The 27,786-nt window shown below is 33.6% G+C and overlaps 3 protein-coding genes across 6 annotated transcripts; 2 read left to right on the top strand and 1 right to left on the bottom strand.

Annotated features, from left to right (window-relative positions):
• Nucleotides 1–62: 62 nt before the first annotated feature.
• Nucleotides 63–12,302, top strand: LOC145582915 (uncharacterized). 3 transcript variants are annotated; one of them, XM_081639970.1, is made up of 15 exons: nt 63–265; nt 931–1,090; nt 1,464–1,695; nt 2,607–2,686; nt 2,967–3,005; nt 5,447–5,465; nt 6,697–6,750; nt 7,923–8,050; nt 8,132–8,200; nt 9,126–9,211; nt 9,794–9,903; nt 10,015–10,124; nt 11,172–11,216; nt 11,376–11,450; nt 11,923–12,302. In XM_081639970.1, the coding sequence occupies exons 2-15, from the start codon at nt 950–952 to the stop codon at nt 12,037–12,039; spliced, it is 1,305 nt and encodes a 434-aa protein (XP_081496096.1). In that variant the 5' UTR covers nt 63–265; nt 931–949; the 3' UTR covers nt 12,040–12,302. The 3 variants fall into 3 exon arrangements, with proteins under 3 accessions (XP_081496096.1, XP_081496095.1, XP_081496097.1); XM_081639969.1 differs by having other exon boundaries at nt 64–265; nt 927–1,090; XM_081639971.1 differs by lacking the exon at nt 6,697–6,750 and having other exon boundaries at nt 65–265; nt 927–1,090.
• Nucleotides 12,303–12,765: 463 nt separating this feature from the next.
• LOC145582916 (uncharacterized) lies at nt 12,766–16,869 on the bottom strand. The gene is made up of 8 exons (XM_081639972.1): nt 16,719–16,869; nt 15,888–15,967; nt 15,190–15,263; nt 14,994–15,088; nt 14,614–14,722; nt 13,690–13,703; nt 13,350–13,451; nt 12,766–13,256 (listed from the first exon to the last, which is right to left on the bottom strand). Exons 1-8 carry the CDS (start codon nt 16,785–16,787, stop codon nt 13,068–13,070), a joined length of 732 nt encoding a protein of 243 aa, XP_081496098.1. The 5' UTR covers nt 16,788–16,869; the 3' UTR covers nt 12,766–13,067.
• A 1,167-nt stretch (nt 16,870–18,036) lies between these two features.
• Nucleotides 18,037–22,570, top strand: LOC145581867 (uncharacterized). 2 transcript variants are annotated; one of them, XM_081638899.1, is made up of 2 exons: nt 18,037–19,239; nt 22,179–22,570. In XM_081638899.1, exon 1 carries the CDS (start codon nt 18,109–18,111, stop codon nt 19,237–19,239), a length of 1,131 nt encoding a protein of 376 aa, XP_081495025.1. In that variant the 5' UTR covers nt 18,037–18,108; the 3' UTR covers nt 22,179–22,570. The 2 variants fall into 2 exon arrangements, with proteins under 2 accessions (XP_081495025.1, XP_081495024.1); XM_081638898.1 differs by having other exon boundaries at nt 22,161–22,570.
• The last annotated feature ends 5,216 nt before the right edge of the window (nt 22,571–27,786 follow it).

The following is a 27,786-nucleotide window of genomic DNA, read 5'->3' as shown; positions in this document are numbered from 1 at the left end:
GGCCTAAAGTTTTTTTTTGGGATTTGAAATCCCTGGAGGCCTAGAGTTAACAATAGACTATAGAGTATAGACCTTTTGCCCATTTGGTGTCCTTTGTTGACCACAACCCAACCTATAGAGTCCAGACTTGCAACCATATGGTTTACCGCCCAAAGCCTTCAAAGCAAGCAGCCTCATCTTCTCTGCTCACAAGTCACAACCTAACAACACTACTCCATTAAAGGGTTCAAGCTCCAAGCTTCATACTCCACTGAATTGCAACAAGGTCAGACCTTTGGTTATTTTTATCTACTAATTTCAATGTTTAATAGTACTCTATTTTTGCCGCTAAGTTTATTATGTACTATCGTCATTCTCTTAATTTTCGAATTATCCAGCAATTTCATTCATTTTTTCTGTCTTTCTGAGAATCAATTTTTATACCCTTGATAAAATTCGAAGTAATTATTGTTGCCCATTTTCTTGTTTGGAAGGTTAGTGTTTGTTGATTGTAAATTTGTAAATATTATTGTTTTTTTTTATAGAATTATGTTTTATGCCCTTGAATTGTTCATACTCTATGTTTTATACTTAATATTAATTGATAGGGTTTCAATTGAAATGAACAAAAAAATAGTGAATGTAGTGGGGTATTTCATACTTGATATTAATAGTGATTTTTTTTTTTCTTTTTCTGAATGTGTAATTACCTATTTACCTTAGTGTGTTGAGGGATAATATTACAACAACGACAACAACAAAGCCTTAGTCCCAAAATGATTTGGGGTTGGCTTACATGAATCGTCATGAGGAATCGTACAAATATTAGAATTTAGTTTCTATTCCCTACAAAGTATTTCTGATTGAACTCGTTCTCTGATGATTTTTTTGCTGCTATTAATTCAAAAGAAAAGTTGACAAGTTACTAATTTGTTAGCTTTCAACAGGCAGATAGTGTTGGCATGAGTTTATGGCTTGCTATTGGTTTTCGCATCTTCATGTCTACTCAAGGCCAACTGGTTGCTTAGGAAAGAACTTTCTTATGCACAGCGTTGGCAGTAAGCTTTGCAAATCACATGTATTCAATTTCTCTGCAATTTTCAATGCAAAGGTAATTCACCTGGTTTCTTTCCATTGGTTGTGAATTCTGCTCTTTCCTTTACCATGTGGAGTTTCTGTGTGTTCTTATCTATGTTGCACAGACTTGGATTTAGGTGTCATGTTCGACACGGTGTTGGATCCTTCGACACTCCAGATTCTATAAAATTTCTGTAAAGCCACTATATATTTGGGTTTCATGTTGTATTGAAGTGTTGGAGGATCTGACACACTTGACGTAAAATAGGGTGTCGGAGTAACAGATTTTATGCATTCTTTTCCTCAGATTTATTCTGATATTTTTGAATAAGAGTGTATCCTAGGATTTGGTGAGCATCCAACTGATTGATTCTTGTTGATTTAACAATTACCAACTTTCTTTGTAGGGGTTTTCCAAGTTACTTTACCATTCTGGAAGAGATATTTCTAGATTACCCTTTGTGTCTTCTGGTAGCAATGTGGAAACTTCCTTGCAAAATGAGCAAGGGATTGGGCAACGCAAATTTATGCAATTTGTCAATCCCAATGTTGCTGCACTAAGTGAGGCTCCTTCAAATGGTAGGGTGATGCTCATTGATGGGACCGCTGTTATATACCGAGCCTACTACAAGCTTTTAGGTATATTTTTCATGCACTTTTGTTTATGTGGGCAAAATAACTGCTTCTTTTTTAAGTATATATATGCTTTCAGTTATTTGTAAAACATTGATTTGAATTCTAGAAAGAAATAACTGTTGGCTAACTGTGCTTTAGTATTGTAATTTGGTTGATGTGCTGAACAGCATCTGCTACTACTTATATCTTATGTATGCTATAGATTAGTGAATACTATTCTTAAGTTTAATTTCTTCTCAACTGTTCTTTTTTCTCTTGCTCGGTTACTGTACTCCCACTCCTTAAAAAAAAGGTCTAGGGAAAATGAGTTCGGGACTTGCAAGATTTTGTATTTTATAGCTTTTTTTCCCCTCCTTTTTTCCTGTGTTCCTTGTCTACCTGTCTGAATAACCATTTCATGCCATGATTGATTACATGATGGTAACAGGAAAACCATTAGGACTCTGTATTTATTGGCGATTCAGTAATATTCCTCTAATCTTTTTAGCTCATAAGTCATAACATACTTTACTATTAGTTATAGTTCTTTGTTAAATCAGCTACATTGCAAGCATCAAAGCATTTTTGAGGGCCATTTTGCCCATTGCTCAACTTTCTGTACAGGGGCTTATAATTCCATAACATAGTGAAGTATATGTGCTCTATGAGCAACATCAATTAGCCATGCTTTTCGCTAAAATTATCAAAAATTTTATGAATCTCAGTCAATTTCAATCTGTGAACATGTGAATAACCCAAAAACGCATTCCTATGTACAATTTTGATTGTTGCATGACTACATGATATATTTTTTTATAATTTACTTTTCTATCCCACATTTTTGTTGAGCTTTCCTTGATTTGGACATGTTTTGTATCTGTAGAACAACTAGGATTGGTTGTTTTACATTGAATAATCTTTTCATGTTCTTCTAGCAAAATTGCACCATGGCTATCTTTCAAATGCTGATGGCAATGGAGACTGGGTTCTTACAATATTTGCCGCTTTATCTCTTGTAAGTTTTGGCACTCTCCTCCCTTTTTGCTGCTCACGTATTATCTGGATAGTAGTTCATCTTTATTTATTTATTTTTAATTCTTGGCACTATCTTGCTCAAGTCTTTCCTGTCATTGTTCCTTTACGTCTCTCTTTCTTCGTATCAACTTTATATTGGCGACCTCTATCTAATTACTATGTGATTATTATATAGTTTTTGAGTGTCTCAGCATGTAGGTTGAAATGCATGCTTCTATTTAATGCTTATTTCTAATGGCTAGTATTTGTCTGTCTTGCAGATAATTGATGTGCTTACATTCAACCCTTCGCATGTGGCGGTAAGGCTTTAATTTAATTTTCATTTTTTTTTTTTTCATTTCATTTAGTATTATTCTGTTTGATTTTATGTAATAATGCTTTCTTAGTAGTTGGAAGTTAGATTAAAAGCGCTTTATGTGAACAAAATTTTAATGTCAAAAGCATGCAACTCCTTAATACCTATGACCTGTCGATCTTGACAGTCACATAAATTTGGCATGATAATTATTCTACATCATTTGTGCAGTAGCCTCCACAGCTCGAATATTCATTCTTACACTCAGATTATAGTTTCAAATTCTAATCTGGATGTATAATTCATGGGTTTATGGAGCATAGTATATGGTTTTAGGAAAAAAGCACTGCGAAATTTTGGGCAATGCAAGAAAGGAAGATGGCTTTAATAATAAGGAGCTAGACCTAAATTTCTATACCTTAAAGCATTAACATTTCACATCAAAGTTTACCTTATTCTGTATGTTGAGATCAAGTTAATACATTATTCCACACTTGGAAGTTGACTAGTGCAAATTATAGCCAATACATCTCAATTTATACACTGAGATAAAAAGCTGCAATACTTAATGCACGTACTGACTGCCTCTCTTTCCTTCTGCAGTTTCTTTATTGTCTTCTTGGGGAGGGGGGGGGGGGTGTTGAACTTATTATCATCTCTGAGCTCATCCACTTAATGTAGATTGATTCATAATGAGATTTTGAGAACTAGGAAAATGATACTGTACATGTTTTTAAAAGAATTTTGTTGTTGCTCAGCAGAAATTAAACACTTTCTATAGCAGTTTTGTGTAGTGATGGCCATTCTTAGAAAGTGAGAAAAGCATTAAAATATACTGTGGTTGTATCTGATGGTGCCAAGGTTTAAAAATATAGAAATGTGTTAACTTTGTTGCAAGTCTTTGAGTCAACTAAGGGATGTGAATTTTGAAGTACTGTATTGGTTTGGATATATCTACTCTGACTGGAGTTGATTGGGATGATTATACTATGGATAGGTTATCAATTGGCAGGCTGTAGTATTTGGACTGTTACTTTTATTTATTCGGGACTTCGGTAGTGACTTTAGAGGAAAATCCTAGACGAAGTGCTGATCGTTATACTCTGTTTGAAATCAATCTTTGGGAGGATGATGTGTGGGAGGGCGCTTATATCTTGTTTGGGGATATAATGCTTACTAAATCGCGTGTTCATGCTTCTTGCCTCTGTTGCACGGAAACACTATTTGGACTCAGGTTGTCGCTTCCGAAAAGTTCAAGTTTCAAAATGTGTTCAAAACGTGGCAAAATTTTTCAAATGTGGGGGAAACATTGCATGGCAAGTAGAGGAGAGGAAACGCCAGATAAACTTCTTTTGGAAGGAGGAATTGTGTTTTTTGTCTGGGTTTACAGTATCTAAATGAAAAGGCAGTAGAGGAAGGGAAATAAAGAAAAGTTCATAATGGGTGATTTGATCTGAAAGAAACAAAGCTTGGGAGGGAAAAGAATCTGCGATAAAAGAAATTGTGTTTTCTTATGCAAATTCTTTTCTTGTCTCAAGCTACATGTGGAATTCAAGATCTCTATAGATGGTGATGGCTTTTGTTTGCAATGGCTGTTTCTACTAGCAGACTCAAAAGTCAATACTAATTACAGCTAAACAAAGCCATGCCTCTGGATGCTTGTCATATGACTTATGTTTCTTGGGCGTTGGGACTTGGGAGAATACCTCCATCTACATTAGGTTTGGTCTTAATTGAACAAGCATTCTTGAGTTTTTTTTTAGTTGGATGGGATTTGTGCAGCTATGATCATAGGGCATCTGTAAGTTTGAATTGTTGATTTCAGTAAAGATAAAGGAAGGAAATTTGCAATTATCTGCTTGCGTGGCCATCTTGTGGGTGTTGTGGTCAGAGAGGAAATAGGATTTCAACAATAGTTTTATTAATGAATTGGAATTGTGACAAAGTTATTTAAGTGAAGAAAGGATGAATCTGAATAACAAGTGTATTCAGAAATAGTAAAAAATATTCAAGGTTTTGAAAGGCTTGATTCTCTTGCAATTCGTATATACAAACTGAAATTAAAAGGAACACGCAATAAATTTCTCCTACTTTCTCTTACCTTAAGCACTGTTTATTGTCTTTGATTCTCTCATCTTGTTTTTCATGCTACTTCTAATTGAATTATGATGACAATTTTTAATATGCCCTCTCATATTCCCGAATTTTTCAGAAGTTTTCTCTTTTATCTAGAGGACTATTTATTTTTTTGCGTAACTCTCGTATCACAGAAGATAAAGCTCCCCCTATTTTTTTTCTAAATAAAGCGATTTTTGTTGAAAGTAATTAATTAAGAAGCTCCTACAAAGTGAGTACATTTCAGAAATTTGATTTTGAAGTTGAAACTTATATGTAATTTGTATGTTCTGTCGCCATTCTCTAATATGTTGAACTTAATTTGTGCAGGTAGTGTTTGACCATATTGGTGAGGTTTCCAGTCTGGCATTTTCTTGTCTTCAGTTGTAGGATGTTGGCATATCTGGGGCTAAGCTTGTGTCATCATATCTTGTATTTGTGTTTCTTGAATCAAAATCGAGATTTACATGAGTCTTGATGTCTTGATTGTGCACAATCTGTAGCTACATGACAGCCAGCTGATTGTAGCTTGCTTCTATGTGTTGTTGAGGGGGTATGTGTAATTGTGATTGGTAGTGGTTTATTATGTTTTCTAATGATGCTATGGAAGCAAGTTAAGAGACCGTAGTTTAGCTCCTTGATGACTGTAGATGGTTTGCTATCTAGAATATTTTGGGAAATTTCTGCTGTTGTTAATGGGGTGTGTACATGAATGGAAGTCATGTACATTATACAACAGCATCATAACCTTGCTATGAAGTTGCACTAAATTGGTCAAGCTTTTTTACATGTCTCTAAGTCAGCTGAACCACTCTGTGCTCTTATGCTGATGTTTCCAATCTTTGACTAAAAAGGGAGGATGCTCTTGAATTTACTCTCCGTATGGAAGTTGTTATGCTCTTGTTAGATGTACTTGAGCAGAGAGCTGTTTTTTCTTTGAACTTTTGTGTTTCTTGGAGTTGGACGAAATTCATGATAATGTATGTTAACCAAAAGAAAATGAAGCAATTCTCTGAAGTGCTACCCTCAACTTCTTTATTCATTGTAGTATAATACAATCGGTGGGGACTCTGGGTGTGTTGAGTTTATCTTCAGGCCATGGTGGGTAAATATTGATTGGAATTTGGCTGTGAGCTGGAAGCCAAATAGAGACACAATGGGAAGTTGATCTGATAGGTCAAGCTGGCAAAGTTGTCTAACCGATTAATCATTTATGAATTACAAATTTTTGGTGTATATAATTTTTAACTCTGATTTGGAAATCGTTTAGTTGCCACCAACTTGCTGAGGAATAATAGAGAAATGAGATAAAATGTGTCTTCTGTTATTTTTTATCTTATTAATATGATCGCTTCAATGATCAACTTCTGCTGTATATAATTTAAACATGGCTTACAGTGTGCTACCGTGCTTTAAAAATCTGTAATATGTGTGACTGCCAGACTTAGGTGACTTGAAGTTATATAATAATTGAATCAATACATTATTTTCATAACCTGTATCTTTTTGAAACAGAAATATCCTAATCATATAATTGAAAGAACAATTTTCATTTTTTTGATAGAGCTTTCTAATTTCAGGAAATTCATTTGGTGAAACTACTAATTCCTCAAAACAAAGCTTAACATTCAAAGGTATGCTTTCAATATATATATATTTTTTAAATCTTCATGTCTCTGGTCTCCCTGACGGAGAAGCAGTGGAAGGGGTGCAACTGTGTAATTGTGCCCGGAGGGAAAAACTAATTTGTAATTATCTTAATTGAAATTCTGCAACATCTTGTAGAAGTTTGGATTGTAAATGACTTTGAATCTACCAAACATTTCCTGTCATTATTTTTCAAATCCTTTTTTCTTTTATTTCATTTCTGAAAAGATTATTCTTTATTCCTATCATTTGAAGTTTTGAACCAGAAAGAAAGTAGTGAGTGATATTTGGCAATCGTATAGGCACCACTACATCTCACAGTCCTTTTTATCTATCCCCGAGTATATAAGACTGGTCCATTCCATAGTATATTAGTGTTTGCGCAAGTGTCCCAAAATATTGTAACCATATTTGCATCTGATTTTTGAAAGAGCAGTGCAAACTGAATGATTACATCTGCAGTAATATGTTTTGATTAATGTATTCGAGGGTGTGTTGTAATATCCAATTGGCACCCTTTATGAATATGCTTGGTGGTTGCTTCATTTAAGAGGATTGGGGGAGGACTAGAGGAGGTTAGGTCGATGTTAACTCAAGCTAGGTTTGTTTCCTCTGTGCAAATGAATGTTGGGAGAGAATCCCTAATTTTGTGATGCTTGACCTGTACCATTGTTTTTTAATCAGTTTGGGTTAGTTAAGGCTTTACTTTGTTCTACTTTGAGAGTATTTTGATTTTGTACTATGTGATGTAGTTGAATGATCGAGAATTCCAGTAGTATTAGTTTTTAAGAAAAAGTTGAAGATTGTCAAGGAGAAATGGAGAATTGATCAAGAAGAAACTGAAGGATTGAGTATTCTTCCAATAAAAAAAACGAGATACATTTGTGGATGTCATTGATCAGTGGGAAGTTCTAATTTGTTGATTGCATAATTGTTTAAAATGACCAAACGCAGATTATTATGCTGTTTGTGGTGTACCAATATGTGGGCCCATGAGGAAGACTTATCTATCTTACCCATTAAATAGTAATTTTCAGTGAAGTAATTCTGTGTTATTCTGTACAGGATGTAAAAAATATGTTTAAATTTTTCTTATTAAGGGTTATCTTCCATTTTGGTAATTGTGTGGACTGATGGTTTTAGCATTCTTTTGGTGAAGGCACAAATTTTCGCCACACCATGTATCCACAGTATAAGAGCAACCGTGGTCCTACACCTGATACTGTGGTTCAAGGACTTCAGTATCTAAAAGCGTCCATCAAGGCTATGTCAATTAAAGTAATTGAGGTAACCAAATTAGTGTTGCAGCTGTAAATTTTAGATGAGTACTCTCTCCATATTGCCTTATTGTTGCCCTTTTGAAACCAGGTACCAGGTGTTGAAGCTGATGATGTTATAGGAACTCTTGCTTTAAGGAGTGTTGAGTCTGGTTACAAGGTCAGTTCCTGAGAAATAGATTGGAAATCTGAATTTTATCTAGCTGAAGTACATGGCTAATACTGTTTACTTAGTATGTTAATAATTGATTGAAGTTTTATTTAAAAACCAGTCTGTCTGTCTGTATGTCTGTCACTAATCTGTCTAGATTGATTATGGATGAGGTTTTTTGCTTCTAGTCTTGATTTAATCCTGCAGGGTAATTGGTTTGTGTAGTAAAGAGTTATTTCAACTGAAATTCAAGTAATCGTCTCCTGTGGAGCATTGCAGGCTTTGCAGCAATATTAATGAAGCCCTCTGTGTAAGTTTACGGTTTTAACTACGATAAAAAAGTTAACAAGTCACTCAGAATGCGACATTTGGCTCCAATTATACCAGAATCACGAAAAGTGATTAAAATTATTTAAATGCAGATTTTTTCCCTCAAAAGTTTGCTGCCTTATTTGCTTCCACATATAACACTATTCATTGGGTTTCAAAAGGAACTAAATACCACCATAGGGAATAGGGATCCCAATTTTCACTTTCCTCTTTTCTAAACCAGCACATTTCTGGGCTCACCAGGTTGCATTAAAGATCTGAATAAGAACCAAAGAAAAAGAACCAGGGGGTTAGAAAAATAAGATAATACTATCATCTTACCTCATCTTAACACTAGCTGCACGCCTGCACCAACCTCCATGGCTAAGTTATGTGATTATTCTTAGCAAAGAACTTATATGCGTCTCATGTATTGCTGTGTATAATATGAAAGAGTCAAAGCTGATCTAGTGACTGCCTATACATATTGCATCATGACAGCCTCTTCATTCATTTGCAACTTTGCAAGTCTCTAATTTTTGTTTGTTTGTTTTTGTTAGCATATATTTTTGTAAGATTGAACTTTACTCCATTTCTGATTTAGTACTAATTACTTTTGTGATAGGTCCGAGTTGTCTCACCAGATAAAGATTTCTTCCAGCTTCTGTCACCTTCCCTGCGTCTTTTACGAATTGCTTCACGTGGAGATGAGTTAATATTACTTTTGTCTTGACTTCAAAAACACTTGATTTCTTTCCTCTAATATCCTCGCTATCAGAGCTGATCATGCATGTCATGTCATGTGATTCTTGATTGAAATTGTATTCCAATGGCTGATAGTTTCCTCATGTTGTAAAAATTGGTCAAGATTTGTTATTGTGAATACCTTTATTGGCTTCATCGTTATGTTTTGGTCAACATTGTCCCTGCTTCAAGATTTTTCTGTGTTGAGTGACCAAAGCACATGCAAATAGTTTATGTTACCTTTGGAGGGGTTGAAAGATTTAGTGATCTGTGATAGACTCAGGCTTGCTGGATTATCACACACCATTAACACAGAATACAGAGGGAAAGATCAAATCTTTGATTGAAAATATTGAAATACAGGGATTTGTACAATCTTGCAACTTCTGTTACTTTTCTTATACGGAGATTTTTGAACAAACCAGGGGGGTCATATGACATTTCCATTTTAAATATACTGTAAATTATATCTATTCAACTGTCTTTTCTTTGGCCCTTTCAGTTTTTTTATGCTGTTATTCACATAATTTGGTGCTCTGGTTTGTGTAGAATGGTCTCATATGGCCTGGAGGATTTTGCCAAAAGATACGGAACTCTAAGTCCTTCTCAGTTTGTTGATGTTGTTGCACTTGTTGGCGACAAAAGTGATAACATACCAGGTTGGTTTGGAATGTTCTAGACTCACCAAATCTTTTTGAAAGACTAAATTTCAATTTGTTTAGGTGGTTGATATAACGTGATTCTGAATTTTTGAGTCACTCCTGACACAGGGGTAACAGGAATAGGGGAAGTAAATGCTGTTCAGTTGATAACAGAATTTGGATCTTTGGAAGAATTATTGTCTAATATTGATAAAGTGCGAGAAGGCCATATAAAAGAGGTATGAATTTGTTTGACTGAAAATCTAAGGGCAAGTTACTGATATATGTTTGACTCTGTGTTCATAGACTAGGTTAAAGCATTTTATTTGCATGAGATAATTGAACTGTCTTTGGCAACCCACATGTGGACATTGTTTTGCTGACTGCTCTTCCTGGAAAAGATACAGAAGACAATTCTTATTTAAATCTTGGATATGAGCAAACTTCATCATGCAGCTACTGGTTTAATGGTTTCTTAAGGGAGGGAGGGGGCTTGTGGGACTATGAAAAGAAGGTATTTAGATAATTTTAGGTGGGGTAGAATAATACACTATTGGAAACATTAACTCTAGATATAGAAAATCAAAACGGCAGCTGGCAACTTAATTGTTGTTAAGAGTATCATTCAAATGTACCACCTTCGTTTCATTATGTTCTTAACATTTACTATTTGCACAATAATTAAGGCAAAAGAGAGAGTATAAAATGGTGGGTCGCGCTAAGTAAAAGGGTGAGAGGAATTTAAAAGTGAGAAAGTGGATGATCGAGGAACTATTGGGGACTTTCTAACCAAGTATAGGATTTAAGAAGATGTCAGGATATAAACCTGCAAAACTTCTGCCAATGGTGTGAAATACACATAATTTTGCATATCTTTCATCTTTGCTTCATGTGATGAGGATATTTTAGGTGGATAAACTTTCTCAGCTGCTTCTGTCAGTTGCTTATTTGATTTCTAAGTAGCTGCCCTCTATAGTTATTAGACTCTAATGCAGTCTTGTTAGTTCTATTCCCAAATTAGTTATTTGACTTTTTAGGGTGGATAAACCTTTTTTTTTTTTTTTTTTTGCACAGAAGAGGCTTAATTATGCTTTTGTTTCCTTGGTACTTGGGATACAAGGAGAACCTTCCTAGTGCTAGTGTCCAATAATTATTATCTATAAGGACATTAAATTGTGTGCTGGAGTGTGCTCTATAGCTTTTTTTCCTTAATATTGATACATTTTTTTTGTTTTTGTTTTATTGCATGTTTAAGTATTCACTTCATCCCTGTTTTGACCGTGCAGGCACTGATATCAAGTACTGATCTAGCTCTCATGAGCAAAGAATTGGTAATTTATTCATCAAAGTTTTTTTGTATTGAATCGCTTTATGTGTTGGGATAACCTTTTTTACTTCACTGATGACAATTCTTTTCTATTTAGTTGAGAGAATTAGTGAGAAAGAATATTGTGGTGGCTTCCTTCTATTGACATATGATTGTCTTGCAGGCAATATTGCGTTCTGATCTTCCTCATTACCTTGTTCCATTTGCTACATCTGATCTGATATTTCATAAGCCAGAGGTTTGTATAAATATCATCATTGAAGTTTATGTTTTGCTCACTATAACTGTCTTTGGCTAAGTAAGCTCAGTCAAGTGAAATGGTGGTTACCACTTACCATGCCTTAAATAATCACTCGAAAGTGTTAGATTATGCAGGAGGAAATTACCTTTGTAAATACGTCTAATCCAGAGTAATACACAAATGTGTGTTTTGGAGGATGTGATTCTTGTGAATGAGCAAAGTATTGAAGTTTTGAAGTTATTGACAGACGAAGGGAGTAATTTAAGTCTAAAACGTAGCTGGGTGTTAAATTATCGGACTATCTCCACTCTTTTGGTCTTTTAATAGAATTCTTTACTCTACCCATCATGGTTCTCAATGAGACAGTTCCAGTTGCTACTAGTAATTGATATGTAAAGAGGCTCACCTGTGTACATGTAGGAAAACAATCTAGCTTTTGAATGTTCTAATATATATTGTATAATTACAGGATGATGGCGAAAAATTCACAACGCTGTTGAATGCAATCAGTGCTTATGCTGAAGGCTTTTCAGCAGATCCTATCATCAGAAGGGCATTCTACTTGTGGCAGAAACTGGAGAAGTAACAGAAAAACCAAATAGGCGAAGGCGGTTTATTTCAACCTGCTGCAAAGGTCAGAAGTTGCAGATACATATCTTCCAGAGTGTTCAGGATTTATTGATTTATTTTTAGGCAAATTTTAGGTGGAAATTACCTTTGTAAATACATTATACATCTAATCCAGAGTGTACAATGTACATACATCATTATATGACCTGATATTTAAAACAACAATATTAGTCTTCATGATTTGACAATTTTTCATAAAATGTGTGCACAGTTTCTAGATCTAACTTCTTTTTTTTTTTTTTTAACTGTACGAAAAACCTACATTATAAATTAACTTCTTTCTTTGAAGCATGTTTACACTGTTATCAAGTTCTAAGACAGTTCTGAGTCAGTTTTGGTGGCTCAGTTTGTGAGCATTTCAATTTGCTCAATAGGCTGTTTCTATCAATTTGTGAATTTACTGTCCTATCTCTTTCTTCGTCTTTCAAGTTTCACAGGTTTACAAGGGCTGTCCTTAGCCTTCAGTGGCCAAGTTTCAGCCCAAGTGGGAATGAGAATGTGGTGTGCAAGGCAGCTCCAACAAACAAAGTGTCTAGCTAGTAGAGCTCACTTTGTTGTACTTTGTAAACTCTTGGTGATTAATGACTTAATGTATGGTTAAGCTAATGTCAAAAAAAAAAAAAAAAAAAAAAATTAAAAAAAAGTTCTCAGAGGCTTGCTGCAAAGAAATATCGTTATCCTGTGTCAAAAAAATTTAAAAATAATAATAGAAATATTGTCCTTCCGTTTTCAAATTAACAAAGATGGTAACCTTTCACTTTAACCTGCACATAATTTTAGCACCACCAGCAGACACAAAGACTGCAGAAAATTGTTCTGATCTTGTTATAACAAAACATTTTTTACATCATAGAACCTTCTTGCTATGAAGCTGGACCAAAGGCATCCTATGGTCACAAATTTAGTTAAACACGCCCATATTTAGATGTTGAAGCCCAACTGCACGAAATGCTAAAATACTACTGCTTCTGAGTACAAAATCTGTTATGCTTCAATTTCAGCACTAGCAGTGTCACTCTCAGTTTCAGCACTAGCAGTCTCACTCTCAGTGTCTTCATTAATAAGTTCCAGTTCAACATTGAAGCCAAATGCATTTCCAGGCACGAAAGATTGTTTAAGCTCATCTTCAGTCTGAGTTGTGTTGATCTTGTCATCCTTCACAGTTAGCTTCTCCTGTGTGAAATAAAAGCGCATATATAAGGAATAGCTATCAAATTAAAAAACTTTAAATACTGTAAGTTGCAAAAATCAGTTTCAGCTACTTGCCTCCTCCACATAACCTGCCACTGCTGAGGTGACAATTTCCCGAATAACAAAATTTGTAACACGGTTTCTACCAATTATATCCAGAAGTAAGTTCTTGGGAACCTGCACCATTCTGGAGATCAGTAACTAATAGATTAACCATTGAGGGATTTTAACAGAATTGTGAAAGGAAATCACATTTTGTGATGTATGATAACCTTAGAATCTTAGAAACAAGTTTAGAAAATTGTGTAGAAAAAGGTTTCACACACAATGACGCCATGTAGAATATCCCAAATCAAAACTAGGATGCCTATATGGTATATCATTTTTGGCAAGGAAACAACAATCAAATTTTTACCTTAGCTGTTTTTCCTGGATTTTCCCCATGCAGAAGCAAAAGGAAACAATGTCAGAATTCCTCTGTTCACAAGTTATTAAATCTGCTGACTAACCTGAGAAATTTAATCACAATAGGTAATTGATGATAAAAAATGTAAAATAAATATAATAAAAAATCAAGAGATCACTATAACAGTGAAAAATGCAAATCTACAAGTCATGGTAAAATATTATACGCAATTTAAAAGCAAGAATGGTTAAGCATCAAATTAATGAAACATCTCTCAGAATGAAACAGTTGCAGTCATACTAGTACAAAATTATGCTTGCAATTCATTATCACCAAAATTTTACTTGAGTATATGCAGTTGTACTCTTCCAAAATTAAGGAAGATGTACCCCTTTAAAATCGCCTAGGAGGTTAAAATTCTAAAAATAAAAGCTATCAATTTAGGAAAAAACATAAAAAGTCCAGCTTCTTGATGACGATATACCAGCACACTTTCAAAGATCTGACGAGTATAACAAATCTCACATCCTATGGTGGCTTAGAAACATCAGCCCCATCCTTGATATACACAAATTTATCAAATCACTACTCATTTTCAGCTAAAGAGCTTATAGGCATAGATTTTTCCTTATTATGGAATGAAAAACATGGGATTGCTTGAGTGAATACTTATTTCTCCTTACAACCAAAAACTTATCGCATCCTTCAGATTTATCTGTACAAAAGACCAAACCAAGTATGACTGAATTTATCAACATTGTGAATATTTAATCACTTGTAGGTGATGAATCCACAAAAATAAATTTGGTGCATGCCTTAATTCACAGAAATGGACATACCAGCAATCCTTGATCTTGCAATAAAGGTCAAACAAAACAGTTAGACGCATAAAATTACTAATTTTGACAATGCTGTATCGGTTACTATCTTTACCTCCTTTCTGGCGGCGAAACCCAGGGATTGGCGGGGCTGAACGAGTTAAGTTTAACAAAACCAAATCAAAGGCTTTCTGTGTATCTTCTCCAGTCAAGTCCACCCTCAACTATAAATACAAAAGAACTTCAGAATTCAAATCTCTGTAATTATATAAATGCTGTGAAGCAAGCACATGATTTAGACAACAGTTGAAATGATAGTGACTTGCAGATAGACAAAACAAACAAAAGTTCCAAAGTATGTGCCATATTAGATCAATACTACTCTATAAAATAAGATTCACAAGAAGAGTAAGGCACACAAGCATCAATTACAATTCATCATTATAAATAAGCTTCAACACAGAACTAACACATAATCTAATGTACGCGGCTCACTTTGATCTTTTCTGCATCTTCTGATTCAACAGTTATCTCAACACCTTTAAATGTAAGGATACCGCCCTTTGAATCTGTCATTGATGTCTCTAAGCCTAAAGCACATTGCAATCTCTTTGTGAGCACAGCATAAGTATAATAATTAGCATTGAATTACACTAAAAAATATGGTAGTTTGATCCAATTAGAATACCACCTGAACCAACTGCAGCGATAGGCTTCAAAACATCACTGTGATCTCTTCCTCTTAGTTGGCGAACATATGACAGTCTATAACAGAAACGCATGATGGACAACTTTCAGATTCAATAACATGGGATGGTGGCAAATTTATAGCATTATTTAGTTGTTCAGCTTCCACCACCCTTAACTTGGCTTATGCTCCGCAAACAGCTTAACCAGCCTACTATGAATATAAAACATTCTGCTAGTTAAAAAATTTAAACATATTTAGTAAGGGTATTCTTTTGCGTATTTTGCATAGTTTTTAGTTTTTGCGGTGTAAAATTGTTCTGTTCAGATTGTCTAATACAAGATATTGTCAAACAAACACGGCATACAGCCCTCTCACAGTGAGAGAAGCATATTCACCACCAAAGAAATAATACTCCCTCCGGCCCTTAATTATTGCCCCATTGCAAAAATATGGGTCAAACTTTTAAAACTTTGACCATGAATTGTTGTTAATCTATAAGTGATAATATATTCATGTGAGGTTTTATTAAAATCGTCTCATTATATAGTTTATAATATCAAATTTTTATAATTTTTAAGCGTATAGAAATCGAGATATATACCTTTAAAGACGCATCTTGGAGACCGTGAAAAGTCAATGGGGCAAAAAATAAGGGACAGAGGGGGTACTACGTAAGCAAAATGAGAAGTAAAACCTACCTTTCAGTAGATTCTTGTCGGATAGAACAAAATGCAACACATTGCCTTCCTGGAATAGTATTGCAGAAAGCAACATTGAACTATAAAACAAGAGTCACAAGAGAAATACCATTAACTAAATCATACATACATTACTTTAAACACATTACAACTTTCATAAAGTATAATTTGGTGCAGACATTACTTGTACACAATTCCACATTATTTGGGTGTTAGATAATTTAACATAATACACTATACACATATGCACTCCATATCATTTAAGCATACTATCTGTTTGGTTTAATGCTCCGCTTTGAATAAAACCCGGTATCGAGTCACCCAGTATTTCCCACACAGCATGAAAGCACAGAAGCTTAGTTGGGTCTATTTATTGACCAAATAACACAGCAGTTCCAAATCAACTATCCAAATTTCAGTTGATTGAAATTGAAATCCTACTTAACATGGATGTATGAGAGTAATTAGGTGATAATTTGTTATTTGTTCACACCAATTATAATGCAATTTGGATTGTCAAATAACATAATTTTATACAAAATTACAAAATCATTCCAACAAAAGTTGTGAACTTTATTCAACACTTGAAATTTTGCAAGTAGCATAAGTTCATAAAATGCAAAAAATTTAATAACCCTTTTTGAATTTCGCTCAATTCAGGTCATTACAAATTCATTCATTATTATGATGGTGAAAATAAGAACACCCACTTAAACAATTTGGTGCATAATAATGATTAATAAAAATTGACCATAAAGATAAGGTTGCCTTAATACATTTACAAAAAATGAAGAATTGAAAAAAAAAAGGGGTACAAATAAAAATTCTTACAATGGAGTTGCGAAGAAGATTGGGAATTGGCGAAGAAGAGATGGAAATCGACATACTTGCAATTAGCATTCGTCAAGGTTGTGTTTTGTTGAGTATACTCTGAACTGAAGTGAACTTGCCTCAGCTAGTTGTGTTCTCTTATGAATGATAATCTTTAGTTGCGCCTTTCCTTCTCAAGATACTCCCACTTTTTTATTTCTTAATTTTTTTTTGGGCCCGGTTGATGCCCCACATTATTACATGGAATTGAACATTAATATACGTTGTAATGTATGATTTAATTTTCTTATAATTAAATTTGAATTCTAAATTCTAGAATTAGAGGTTGTGGGTTCAATTCTTATGAAGAATTTTTTTTAATTATGATGAATGCATGACATGGAATGAAAAACGAATGGAAGGAGAGTCACGTGGCGTAATGCATAGTTGAGTAGGTGATGTGGCGTAGTAAGGAGAGGAGAGTTTACCTGACACGTGGACATTCTTAAGAAGGTATTTGTTTTTTTTTTTTTAAAAAAAAATAAAATAAAAGATATTACCGGTATTTGTTGACATGGACGGTAGATAAATAAATACAAGTAAGTAAAAATAAAAGGGCATAATTACGTAATTTTGATATCTTTAAGCTGATAATATTTTTTTATTAAGTAATTATAGTATTACACTAGGTAGTTTACTAGTTTATGAGTTATTTTTAGATTTTTTTAGCTTGCTTATGAGTTGCCTTCTCTACTCCTCTTTTCTCTCTTTTTGCTCCTCTTTTAGCGTTTTTAGATTTTGTGGTCGCTTACGTCGAAAATAGTCTAATTTAACAATGTAAAACTCTTCAACTCAAAAGTTGTCTCATTTAAAGTAGGAACTTTTTGATTTTCGTGTGTGGATTGAAGAAGTCCCACATGAGGCTCATGCTTGTGTAATTTCTGATGCTATGAGTATTTAATAAAGCCTCACTACTTCTCGTCAAAAAAAAAAATAAAGGCTGTCTCATCTTCAAAATGTATTTCTCCGTATTATTTTAAACACAATTAAAAAATAATCGTACGTGAAACATCGAACATTCACAATAGTAAATACATACTGTAGTAAAATTCATAAGGATACGGTTCAATTAAAGTCTCGCTTAACACATTGGATAAAAAATTTCTACTTGCACTTAAGTCGGTTTATTTTGAGTCGGGTCAATAATACCTCCTCAACAAGTCCAACCCGATGGTGAAGGATTATTGGGTCGGGTCTCACAATAATGTCTTAGGTCAGAACACAAACGGGTCGGATCCAATCCTACAAATCTACATTCACTACACTAAAACCCCAACTTTAAACCCTCAAACTCAAACCTTTCTCTTTCTCTTTCTTCAGCCGTTTTCCCTAAAATCTGAGAAGCTCAACAATGGAGTCAATTGCGCCGCCATTAAAGGTCTCAATTCAAGCAATCCAAAAAGCTGTTGATGCTCTCCTCAAATGGAAATCCTCTGTTTCCGATTCTGAAAAACCTCAACTCCTTCCTTCTGATGAATTTCTTTACTTAGTTCTAACCCTCAACAAAATCCCACCTAAAAACCGCACTAACGCCCACAAAATCGCTCTTCCAAACGCCCTTTACACCCCAGAAAGCTCCGAGTTTTGCCTCTTTGTTCATGACAGCGTTTCCAAAACCGCTAAATTGAAGGTTGAAGAAGGTGGGGTTCCAGTTTCCAAGGTGATTAAGCTCTCAAAGTTGAAGAAGGATTACAAAGCGTTTGAGCAGAAGAGGAAGCTTTGTGATTCATTTGACCTGTTTTTTGCTGATAAGAGGATTATCCCACTTTTACCCAATGCAATTGGGAAGCAATTTTACAAGAAGAAGAAGATTCCGGTACCAATTGAGTTGGGTAGAGGTAATTGGAAGGAGCAGATTGAAAGGGTTTGTAGTTCTGCAATGTTGTATTTGAGTACAGGAACTTGCAGCGTGATTAAGGTGGCGAAAGGCTCGATGTCGAGGGATGAGATCGTTGCGAATGTGGTTGCGGCGGTTAATGGGGTTGCCGAGACAGTGCCGAAGAAATGGGGGAATGTGAGGGGTTTTCATTTGAAGTTTTCGGAATCATTGGCATTGCCGGTTTATCAGAAGGTGCCGGATTTGGGGCTTAAGATTAGTGGTTTGATTGCGGCAAAGGATGCAAATGGGGAAGAAAAGGCGGTCGTTTCGAAGAAAAGGAAGGAGAAGTTGAAGGAGAAGGTGAGTAAGAAGAAGGGGAGGATTCATGAGGTGAGGTATATGGATAGTGTTGAGTCTGGTGGGATGGTAGGGGGAGATGAATCGGGGAGCGAAGTCGATGATGATGTAGAGGAGGAGGTAATGCCAGTTGAGGATGTTGTAGTGAGTGGTGAGGAAATGGCTGGAAAGAAGAGGAAGAAGGGAGATAAAAAGGAGGTGAAGGAAGTTGCAAAGGTGAAGAAAGGAGTCAAGGGTTTGAAGGAGAAGAAGGTTAAGCTTTCGTCGAAATCATCAGAGAAGAAATCGAAGAAAATCAAGGTTTAGGTATAATAATTTACCATATTCAGCAAATTGATCATTCTGTTCTTGTTTGAGCTAAGTTTGATTATCAAATACTGATTATATCAAAGAGTTTTTTGCCTCAATTTTGATGTTCTAAGTGCGTTAGATAGGTTTTCTCTATATTTAATGTCATTTATTCATCTGGTTTATCAGATTGGCATATGTTTTGGTTAATTTACAATGTTGTAACAGCTAAAAGAACAACTATATGAGGATTCAAATTTTGTCAATCTAATCTTCAAGATTCAACTATTTACAGCTAAAAGAACAACTTAGCAGCTGATTGTAGCTTGCTTCTATGTGAGTAGATGGTTGGCTATCTAGAATATTTTGGGAAATTTCTGCTGTGTGTACATGAAAACATTATACAATACTCCGTAGAATCATAACCTTGCTATGAAGTTGCACTAAATTAGTCAAGCTTTTTTACACATCTCTACGGGCATGTTCTCTACGGCTTGTTTTCAGTTCAGCTCCAATAAGTTTAGTTCAGTTTTTAATTTTCTTCTCTCGTAAAATATTCAGTTCAGCTCAGCTCAGCTCTAATAAGCTAAGCTTAGTTCAGTTAATCAAAACAGGCCCTAAGTCAGCTGAACCACTCTGGGCTTGTGCTGTGCTTTTATGCTGATGTTTTTTGGGATTTTGCTACTTTGGTAGTGTGAAATGAATTGCTTTGAGCAGGAAATATTGGTGAAAAGCTTAGCTACAACCACTCTGTGCTCGTATACTTATGTGTTTTTTTATTTTATTTGTTTGGCAAGGAATTTACAGTCGAAAGTATAAAAAAAATTCATACTACATAATTACAATTTACTGAAATATTGAAACTAAGAGGAATGCTATAGCTCTTTTAGGAAAATGACTTTAAAGATGCATCTATCAATGTTGACTAGCAAACCTCTGGTACAGTTTATGCACTCAATGTGGCTGCACTTAACAACTCTTGGCTTCTTGATGCACCGAGGTTGTTGTTTGATAATTTGTTACATAACTGCACAAACAGAAAAAGTTGGCAGAATATATTGATAATACATAGGGAGATAGACATTGACCTGTCGATAAATTACAGAATCTCCACAAGTTTATATCAATTCAATGACAAATAGCGATGGACTAATCTCAAGAACCTGCAACATCATGGAAAGAAAGTGAGCAGGGATTGTTGGAAAATTTGTTTACTTGTTTCATATGCTTGACAGAAGCTATTTGTCCAGTAAGCAAGAATTATACTTCTGCTGTAACTAAAAGACTTCCTGGACCTCTGTGATCACTTATCCTTGCACCACTTCTAGCTGAAACAAATAAATTCGAAACTCAGGAAAAGTACTTGTAAAATAAATTCAACCTGTAGACCAAATATGTGGCCATTCTTTTAGCAAAAGGATTTTGAGGGGTCAAATTAAAAGGTTGTTAGAAACTTAGAACTTACCCTCCTATTTTATTTATTTATCATTAAATTTTTTTTCTGAATTGAGTATCCTATTCCTGTTACGATATCCTCAATTCTCTCAAGCAACTCTATGTGCGGAAGATTGGAAGTGAATCTGATCTTCCTTTTGGTAGACATCCTGCAAACAGTTAACAAGCAACCATTATTTACTAAGTTTCTTTTGTATATACTGTCTTCACATTAGAGTTAGAATTAGGCTAGAGATTCATCAGTGTTCTCACCTCTTTCTCAAAAAATCCTGAAAGATCAAGGAATGATGACATTCCGATTAGCTGAAACGCATTGATTTGTTTAGGAAGGCCAGGACTTTTCTCTCCATCAGACTGATTTATAACAAGTTTAAATAACAAGCAGCAAGCTATTAGCATCTTTAATGGAAATGTAATATTTTATGGGAATGCAAATGAAAGAAAGGGATATCAGTCATTACTTCAACATTTATCAGATTGGCATATGTTATGTTCAATTTTTGTTAAAAAAGAATTATTTAGGGCCTGTTCTCTTCAGCTTATTTTTAGTTCAGTTCAATTCTTAATTTCCTTCTCTTATAAAATATTCAGTTCAACTCAGAAATTGAGAACAGACCCTTATAGTGGCTAAAAATTTGATTGAGGTAATATCAAGGTTGAAGTTATGATGTGAATATTAGCTTATGGGTAGTGTTACATTAATATTCAAAGGTATGCTTTCAGTGTATGTTTTTTACAAAAATCGCCCTGTCTCTGGTCTTCCCGACGCAGCAGCAGTGGAAGGGGTGCGACTGTGCAAGTGTGCTAGGAGGGAAAAACTAATTACTCTGTAGTAACTATGTTAATTGAAATTTTGCGACATCTTGCTGGAATTGGATTGTAGATGACTTTGAATGTACCAAACATTTCTGTCAAAAATTTTCAAATTCTTTTTTCTTTCATTTCATTCTGAAAAATACTATTCTTTACTCCTATCATTTGAAGTTCTGATCCAGAAAGAAAGTTAGTATTGAGTATAATATTTTAGCAACTGATGTATAGCACCCCCACACCTCACAGTCTGGTCCTTTCTATAGTATATTACTGCTTGCACAAGTGTCCCAATATATTGTAACCGAATTTGCATCTGATTATTGAAATAGAGCAGTGCAAACTGAACGATTGCATCTGTATTTGTACTCTGATATATCTCTGACTTTATTGTGAATCTTGTTATGTCTTGCTAAGTTACATTGCATTATTGGTCATATTAGCTGCTCTTATTAATCAAAATCTTGTAGTCGTTGTAGTATTTACATTTTGCTATTATAATTTATTTATGCAACAGACTAATGAAAGAAAGACTAACAAGTAACAACCTTTGATTGGTTTTATTTTATTAGGAGGTTTGATTTTTCTAAGTAAAGTGAGTATATACTTTTTAGTTTTCTAAGTTTTTATATGAGTTCTTGCCTAATTCTTGAATTATGCTGATGAATTTTCAGCATTGATTTTTCTATCAGGTGGGTTCCAAGGAACAAAAAGCGATTTCAAGCTTCATTCATATGCAGCCATCCTGAAAGCTCATATGGCTTCTCTAAAGAAACGGGAAAGGAAGGACAAACGAAAGGCAGCTGATTCAGATTAGAAAGCAGGAGGTTCAAAGAAGGTTGCTTCTTCTAAGTGATTTTTTTCGATCTTTTAAACATGACTGTGTTTTGCTTCCCCTAATATACAGCTCGAAATTTTTGAAAACAGAGGAATTTGCTAACTATCTCATAAATTTGCTCCACCCCTTTGAATTATGTATACCTTATATTGGTGAGCCTAACTGAGCTTGTTATAAATGACATGGGGGGTAAAAATCCAAATTCTTTGTACGTCGTGTTACAGGCTTGCAATCTCCTGGTTTAAATTATCATTCGTTATTTTAGTAATTTCTTTTCGAGGATTTATCTATTGATCAACTTAATAGTCTTTTCACACAACTAATCTAATTGAAATTTCTACCCGTACAAATACGTCACAAATGTTGCACTTGTATGTATACATTGTCTGCAGTTCAATTTGACTGCTTTTGGATCATCTATACTGTAACTGATGAAGAACCATGAATTGAAGCATCTAGGCCATTCTGGCTTGGCATATTCTGTAGAAGATTATACTCGAAGGCATATGGGTGTGTTTATACGGTCAATCTTATTCTATTGAGTCGGGTGATTTTCGTGCTTGAATTCTTCAGGATGAGAAGAAAGTCAAGCAACTAGCTTGCAATCTTGACAATAAGGGTCCATATATTTGAAAATTAGAGGATGCTTAAGCAAGGCAGCAGCCTAAGTAACGTGTTTGCATTCTTACTATTTAAAAGTATATATTGATATGAATCTAATATTCTAATATGATTTCACTTGACCAAAAGTTATTAGTCAAATTACTACATGGAATGAATTAGATTAAATAAATTTTTGATTCGTTTAAACCGTATACAATCTTTAGAAAATCACATCAGATACTTTATCATGATGAGAAGTCGAGAACTAATTCATTCTAAATTGCCTATCAACGGTGTTGGACCTGCTGACTAGTGGTATCTTTAAGATGGGGTTTAATTTTCAAAGGGACACTTTTAAAATAGAGATATACTTACATTTTCTTCTAATTTTTAAAGTGATTAGTCCACTAACTTGGACCAGATTTGAGTTGGACTATGAGAGGTTCGGATTACAACAATCTCATATACTGTTTGTATAAGTTATGTACTTCGTATTTTCTATATTTGTAATCTCATATGCTTTTGTTGTGATCTCATAGGTTATGAGTTGGAATGTGAGAGGTTCAAAATACAACAATCTCATATATTTGTGATTAACTTTATTTATTAATGTAAATTTTCAATAGCATGATGTGCATTGATTATATATTATTGTGAATCACGTACAACATGCTTTCTTTCTTTCTTCTTCTAATTTTTTTTTTTTTTTTTTTTTTTTTAATTTTTAGCATGAGCAAATTTGTTCTTAGAGATGCGTCTGCACCTAAAGTGTAAAATTGAAGTTAAATAGAACTAATTTTCAACTTTGATGTTATATGACAAGAGTCTTTAACTCTCAATAAACACCAGATTTTTAATTAAACTTCATATGTGATTTGTGACATATTCAAATGGGACGGGTACCCGTACCGTTAGTACTAATGGGACGGGTACCCGTACCGTTAGTACTAACGGTTCGGGTACCCGATAACCAAAATCCCTAAAAGTAATATCCATAATCCGAACCGATAAGTTCGGGTATCCGTATTTTTAGATCGGTTATCGGGTACCCAATAAGATATCCAATAATGATGATTAAACTTAATTATGTAGTTATTATGGTATAATTTACCACTAATTAACAACAATATCATATGATTTTGACCAAATTATTAATAATATTACTAATCATTGATATTATAAAGTAATTATGAAGTAAAGTAAGAGTTTAGATTTAAAAAAAAAATAGATTCAAGTAGGGAAAAAAAGCAAAAAAATGCTTATCGAATCGGATCGGGTAATCGTTAATTTTATGATACCCAATAACCATACTCGATAACAAATTATTGGAACGGATAGGTACCCGAACCGTTATAGTTATCGGATCGGGTACCCTAATTTTCGGAACGGTTACGAATCGTTTTTTCGGATAATTTTGCTCAGCCCTAGCCCACATGACTTCCCTTAAGAAAGGGGAAACCAGGAAATGAAGGACAAAAGAAAGGCTGCTCGTTCAAACAAGAAGTAGATCAGAGAGGTTCAAAGAAGATGACTTTTTTTTTAAGTGATTTTTCTTATTTTCGAATAGGCAATGTGAAACCTAAGTTATGTAAAAATTATAAAAAAGAACATTTGGGATGAAACCACTTAAGCTTCTTCTATCACATTTTTCAAGACACAATTTCATTGACTAATATATCTAATTAACATGTAAAAATTATAAAAGTTAAAGTATAATGAATTTATACTTTGGGATGAAACTAATAAGATCTCACATGATTGTCTTTATCATAACTTTATTACAAAAACTAGTCAAATTAAAGTTTGTAAATAGTGTTAAAATTTAAAGCGTGTTAACTAAAAAAGAACATAGAAATATTAGAGAAATTCGTTCCACTAATTCCTTTTTCAAGTATATATGTAAATACCTTTTAGGTCGGGTAAAAGTTGAATCTTTTCGAGTAGGCTTGCACCACATAAAATTTCAATTATACCATGCTTTGATTATTCTTTGGTGGACTTAACACAAGCCAGCATAGGAGGAGAGTTATCTTAGCCTAAATTATACAACGTACATTGTAACTAAATTATTATGTTGGTATTTTAATCCAAAAATAAGAATAAATTAACAATCGATTTTATATTTTGCGTATTTTCAGCTCATCTTAAGAGATGTGAATAGACAAAAATCACCAAAATATCTTGATATGTACTTTCTATAGATGATAAACTTGTTCTAAGCATCAAAGGTCCATGAATTTGACTTCAATTTCATTTTTATATAATTATACGTACATCTTAGCATTTTGCGGTGAAGTGGAAAAATACAAGTAGCTTAAGTAACATATAGCAGCCTAAGTAACGTGTTATAGGCTTATAGCTGTGTGAGGGATAGCTCAAGTGGTTAGAGCTAGATCGTGGGATCGATTCTCACCTAACCCTTGTGGCTCTCTATAAAAAAAAAAAAAAAAAAAAAATCTCCGACAATTTAAATTCACGGTGATCAATCAACGAAGTTTTTATTTTTATTTTATTATTTAATGCAAATATTTTTAATTAACAGGGTTATAGGCCTTGTTAGAAATTGGTTATGTGCCTTGCTTAAACAAAATGTCATCTTTCCTCTATGCCTGTTCACTTCAACTTAATTTCAGTTCAGCTCAGCTCCAATCAGTTCAGTTCAGTTCAGTTTAGCTCCAATCAGTTCAGTTCAGTTCAGCTCCTAATTTCCTTCTCTCATAAAATATTCATTTAATCTATATTCAGTTCAGCTCCAATCAGTTCAATTCAGTTTAGTTCAGCTCCAATCAGTTCAGTTCAGTAAATGTGAACAGGCCCTTACGCTATTTTCACTCTCTCATCTTAACCATATATATTAGTATATTACGTATTTATAGGAAAGAAAAAAAAAATTATCTTGATAAATTTATTTTTAAAATATTTTTTTAGTTAAAAAATTAATGATATAAGTTGTACATTGACAAACATAAAACTTTAAATGTTGCTAATCTTGCTATTATATAAATGAATAAACGCCGTATTTGACAAAAATTGAGGAACAAACATACCAATATATTTATTTTCTTGAAATTATTAGCTTATGGAGTGCATCATGCAACACTACATTAGAATCAAAAGAAAAGATTAATCATCGTCACTGAAGATTTTTGGCTCAAGCATTAAATTTTCTATATGATTAATTAAGCTCTAGGCGAGTCCGTTGCATAATATAATTAGGATATGATAGGCAATTAAAACTAAAAGAAAAAGCTCATTTTAGATGTGAATAGAATAATACGGAGTATAGTTTTTGAAGGATTCTAATTTCTAAGATTAAACTTACTTATGATTTAGCATATCAATCAATCAATTACATACTACTAAAAGCGAATCTAAGAGAACACTTTTCAATGTGTTATTAAAAAAATTCCACCAAAATTACTTTCTAAAAAAAATATTATTACATCAAAAAAAGAATTGCATTTAGATTATGACTTTTATTTTGTGTAAAATCTAAAGTAAACTTCCTAAAATATCGATTTGCACATTATAACTATCACATATTTAAATATTTTCTCTCTCTTATTTTTATTGTTTTAATACGAACTGTATTTCATTTTTAATACGAACTGTATTTCATACGGTTTAATACTGATCAATCGATTTAGTTTTTTAATATCTAATTATATTTTCATTATAATTAGTCAATATCCGTGCATTGCACGGGTTTTCACCTCGTAAAGCAATAAAAGCACACATGAAATTTCGGTATAAAATAATTTTGGTCAAATTACTTCCTATTCCTTTTTATTTTTATGGTCAAATATAATAACTTTAACCAATTATTAAAATTTACAATTTCTTTCAAGAAAAAAAAATTTACAGTTAAAAACATTATCATGTGAAATATTAGTAGATTCGGTTCAATTTTGAAATTTATAATTATCAATTTTTCATAATTTTGTTTAATATTGAGGCCCTGTTCTATTCACCTTATTTCCACTTATTTCAGGGTTAATAAGTTTAGATAAGTTCAGATAAGGTTTAATAAGTTCAGATAAGATAAGTTCAAGAAAAATAAGTTCAGATAAGTTATGATCAGGGATAATCAGGGCTACCAAGTTTAATTTATAACTAAAATAAGTTCTAAAGGGCTAATAAGTTCAAATAAGTTCAGATAAGTAAAAATTAGGTAAATAGAACACACCCTTAACAAAAAATTGATGGTTATGGCTAGGGAAGGCCTAGGATCGGTTTTAGGGATTGAAAGAGAGAAAAGAGAGAAAATCCTAATTGGAATCTGATACCATGTAAAATAGCGCAATTCTCCTTAGTTGGAGTATCCTCATTAATCAATATATATAGGTATGTATAACCCTAATTATGAGAACCCTAATTACACAAGATATATCTTTACATTATATTAACAAGATAACATTAACTTATCATCTATCAGAGAATGTTCAATAGCATTATCATGGTGAGACTTGAACCCGAGAGCTTCTTTAAGCGATATCAAGTTGCTTACCACTTGTGTCAACTATTACTTATGTACTACAGTACTGTCTATAATACTAAAATCCTCTACTATTGCAGAATGATTGAATGCATCGTAACATAGAACATCATAAAGACGATATTAGTGTCGCGTCAAATCCTTAATTAGTTCATCATCAGCTTGTATGGATCAATATTTACTTCCTTTGTACAGAAGGAATTCATAAGAAATCGTCAATTTAAACAGCTGTGCAACCTTTAATTAGTTTTAGACAAACATAGACTATCATGTTTTATTATATTACATAAATATGGACTATCATGTATTAATTAGTCAAAGATAAAAATACGGTGGAGACAAACCAAACATAAGATAATATCAT

Source organism: Chenopodium album, chromosome 15 (genome assembly GCF_948465745.1).
Source record: "Chenopodium album chromosome 15, dcCheAlbu1.1, whole genome shotgun sequence".
NCBI lineage: Eukaryota > Viridiplantae > Streptophyta > Magnoliopsida > Caryophyllales > Amaranthaceae > Chenopodium > Chenopodium album.
This window is presented reverse-complemented; position numbering and strand designations above follow the sequence as displayed.

Coding starts and splice junctions, on each gene's coding strand:
- LOC145582916 (XM_081639972.1), bottom strand. CDS start 16,787: ATGCTAATTGCAAGTATGTCGATTTCCATCTCTTCTTCGCCAATTCCC. Junction 15,968..16,718: donor ATCTTCTTCGCAACTCCATT/GTAAGAATTTTT, acceptor CTTGTTTTATAG/TTCAATGTTGCTTTCTGCAA. Junction 15,264..15,887: donor CGACAAGAATCTACTGAAAG/GTAGGTTTTACT, acceptor TTTCTGTTATAG/ACTGTCATATGTTCGCCAAC.
- LOC145582915 (XM_081639970.1), top strand. CDS start 950: ATGGCTTGCTATTGGTTTTCGCATCTTCATGTCTACTCAAGGCCAACT. Junction 1,091..1,463: donor CTGCAATTTTCAATGCAAAG/GTAATTCACCTG, acceptor CTTTCTTTGTAG/GGGTTTTCCAAGTTACTTTA. Junction 11,217..11,375: donor CTCTCATGAGCAAAGAATTG/GTAATTTATTCA, acceptor ATTGTCTTGCAG/GCAATATTGCGTTCTGATCT.
- LOC145581867 (XM_081638899.1), top strand. CDS start 18,109: ATGGAGTCAATTGCGCCGCCATTAAAGGTCTCAATTCAAGCAATCCAA.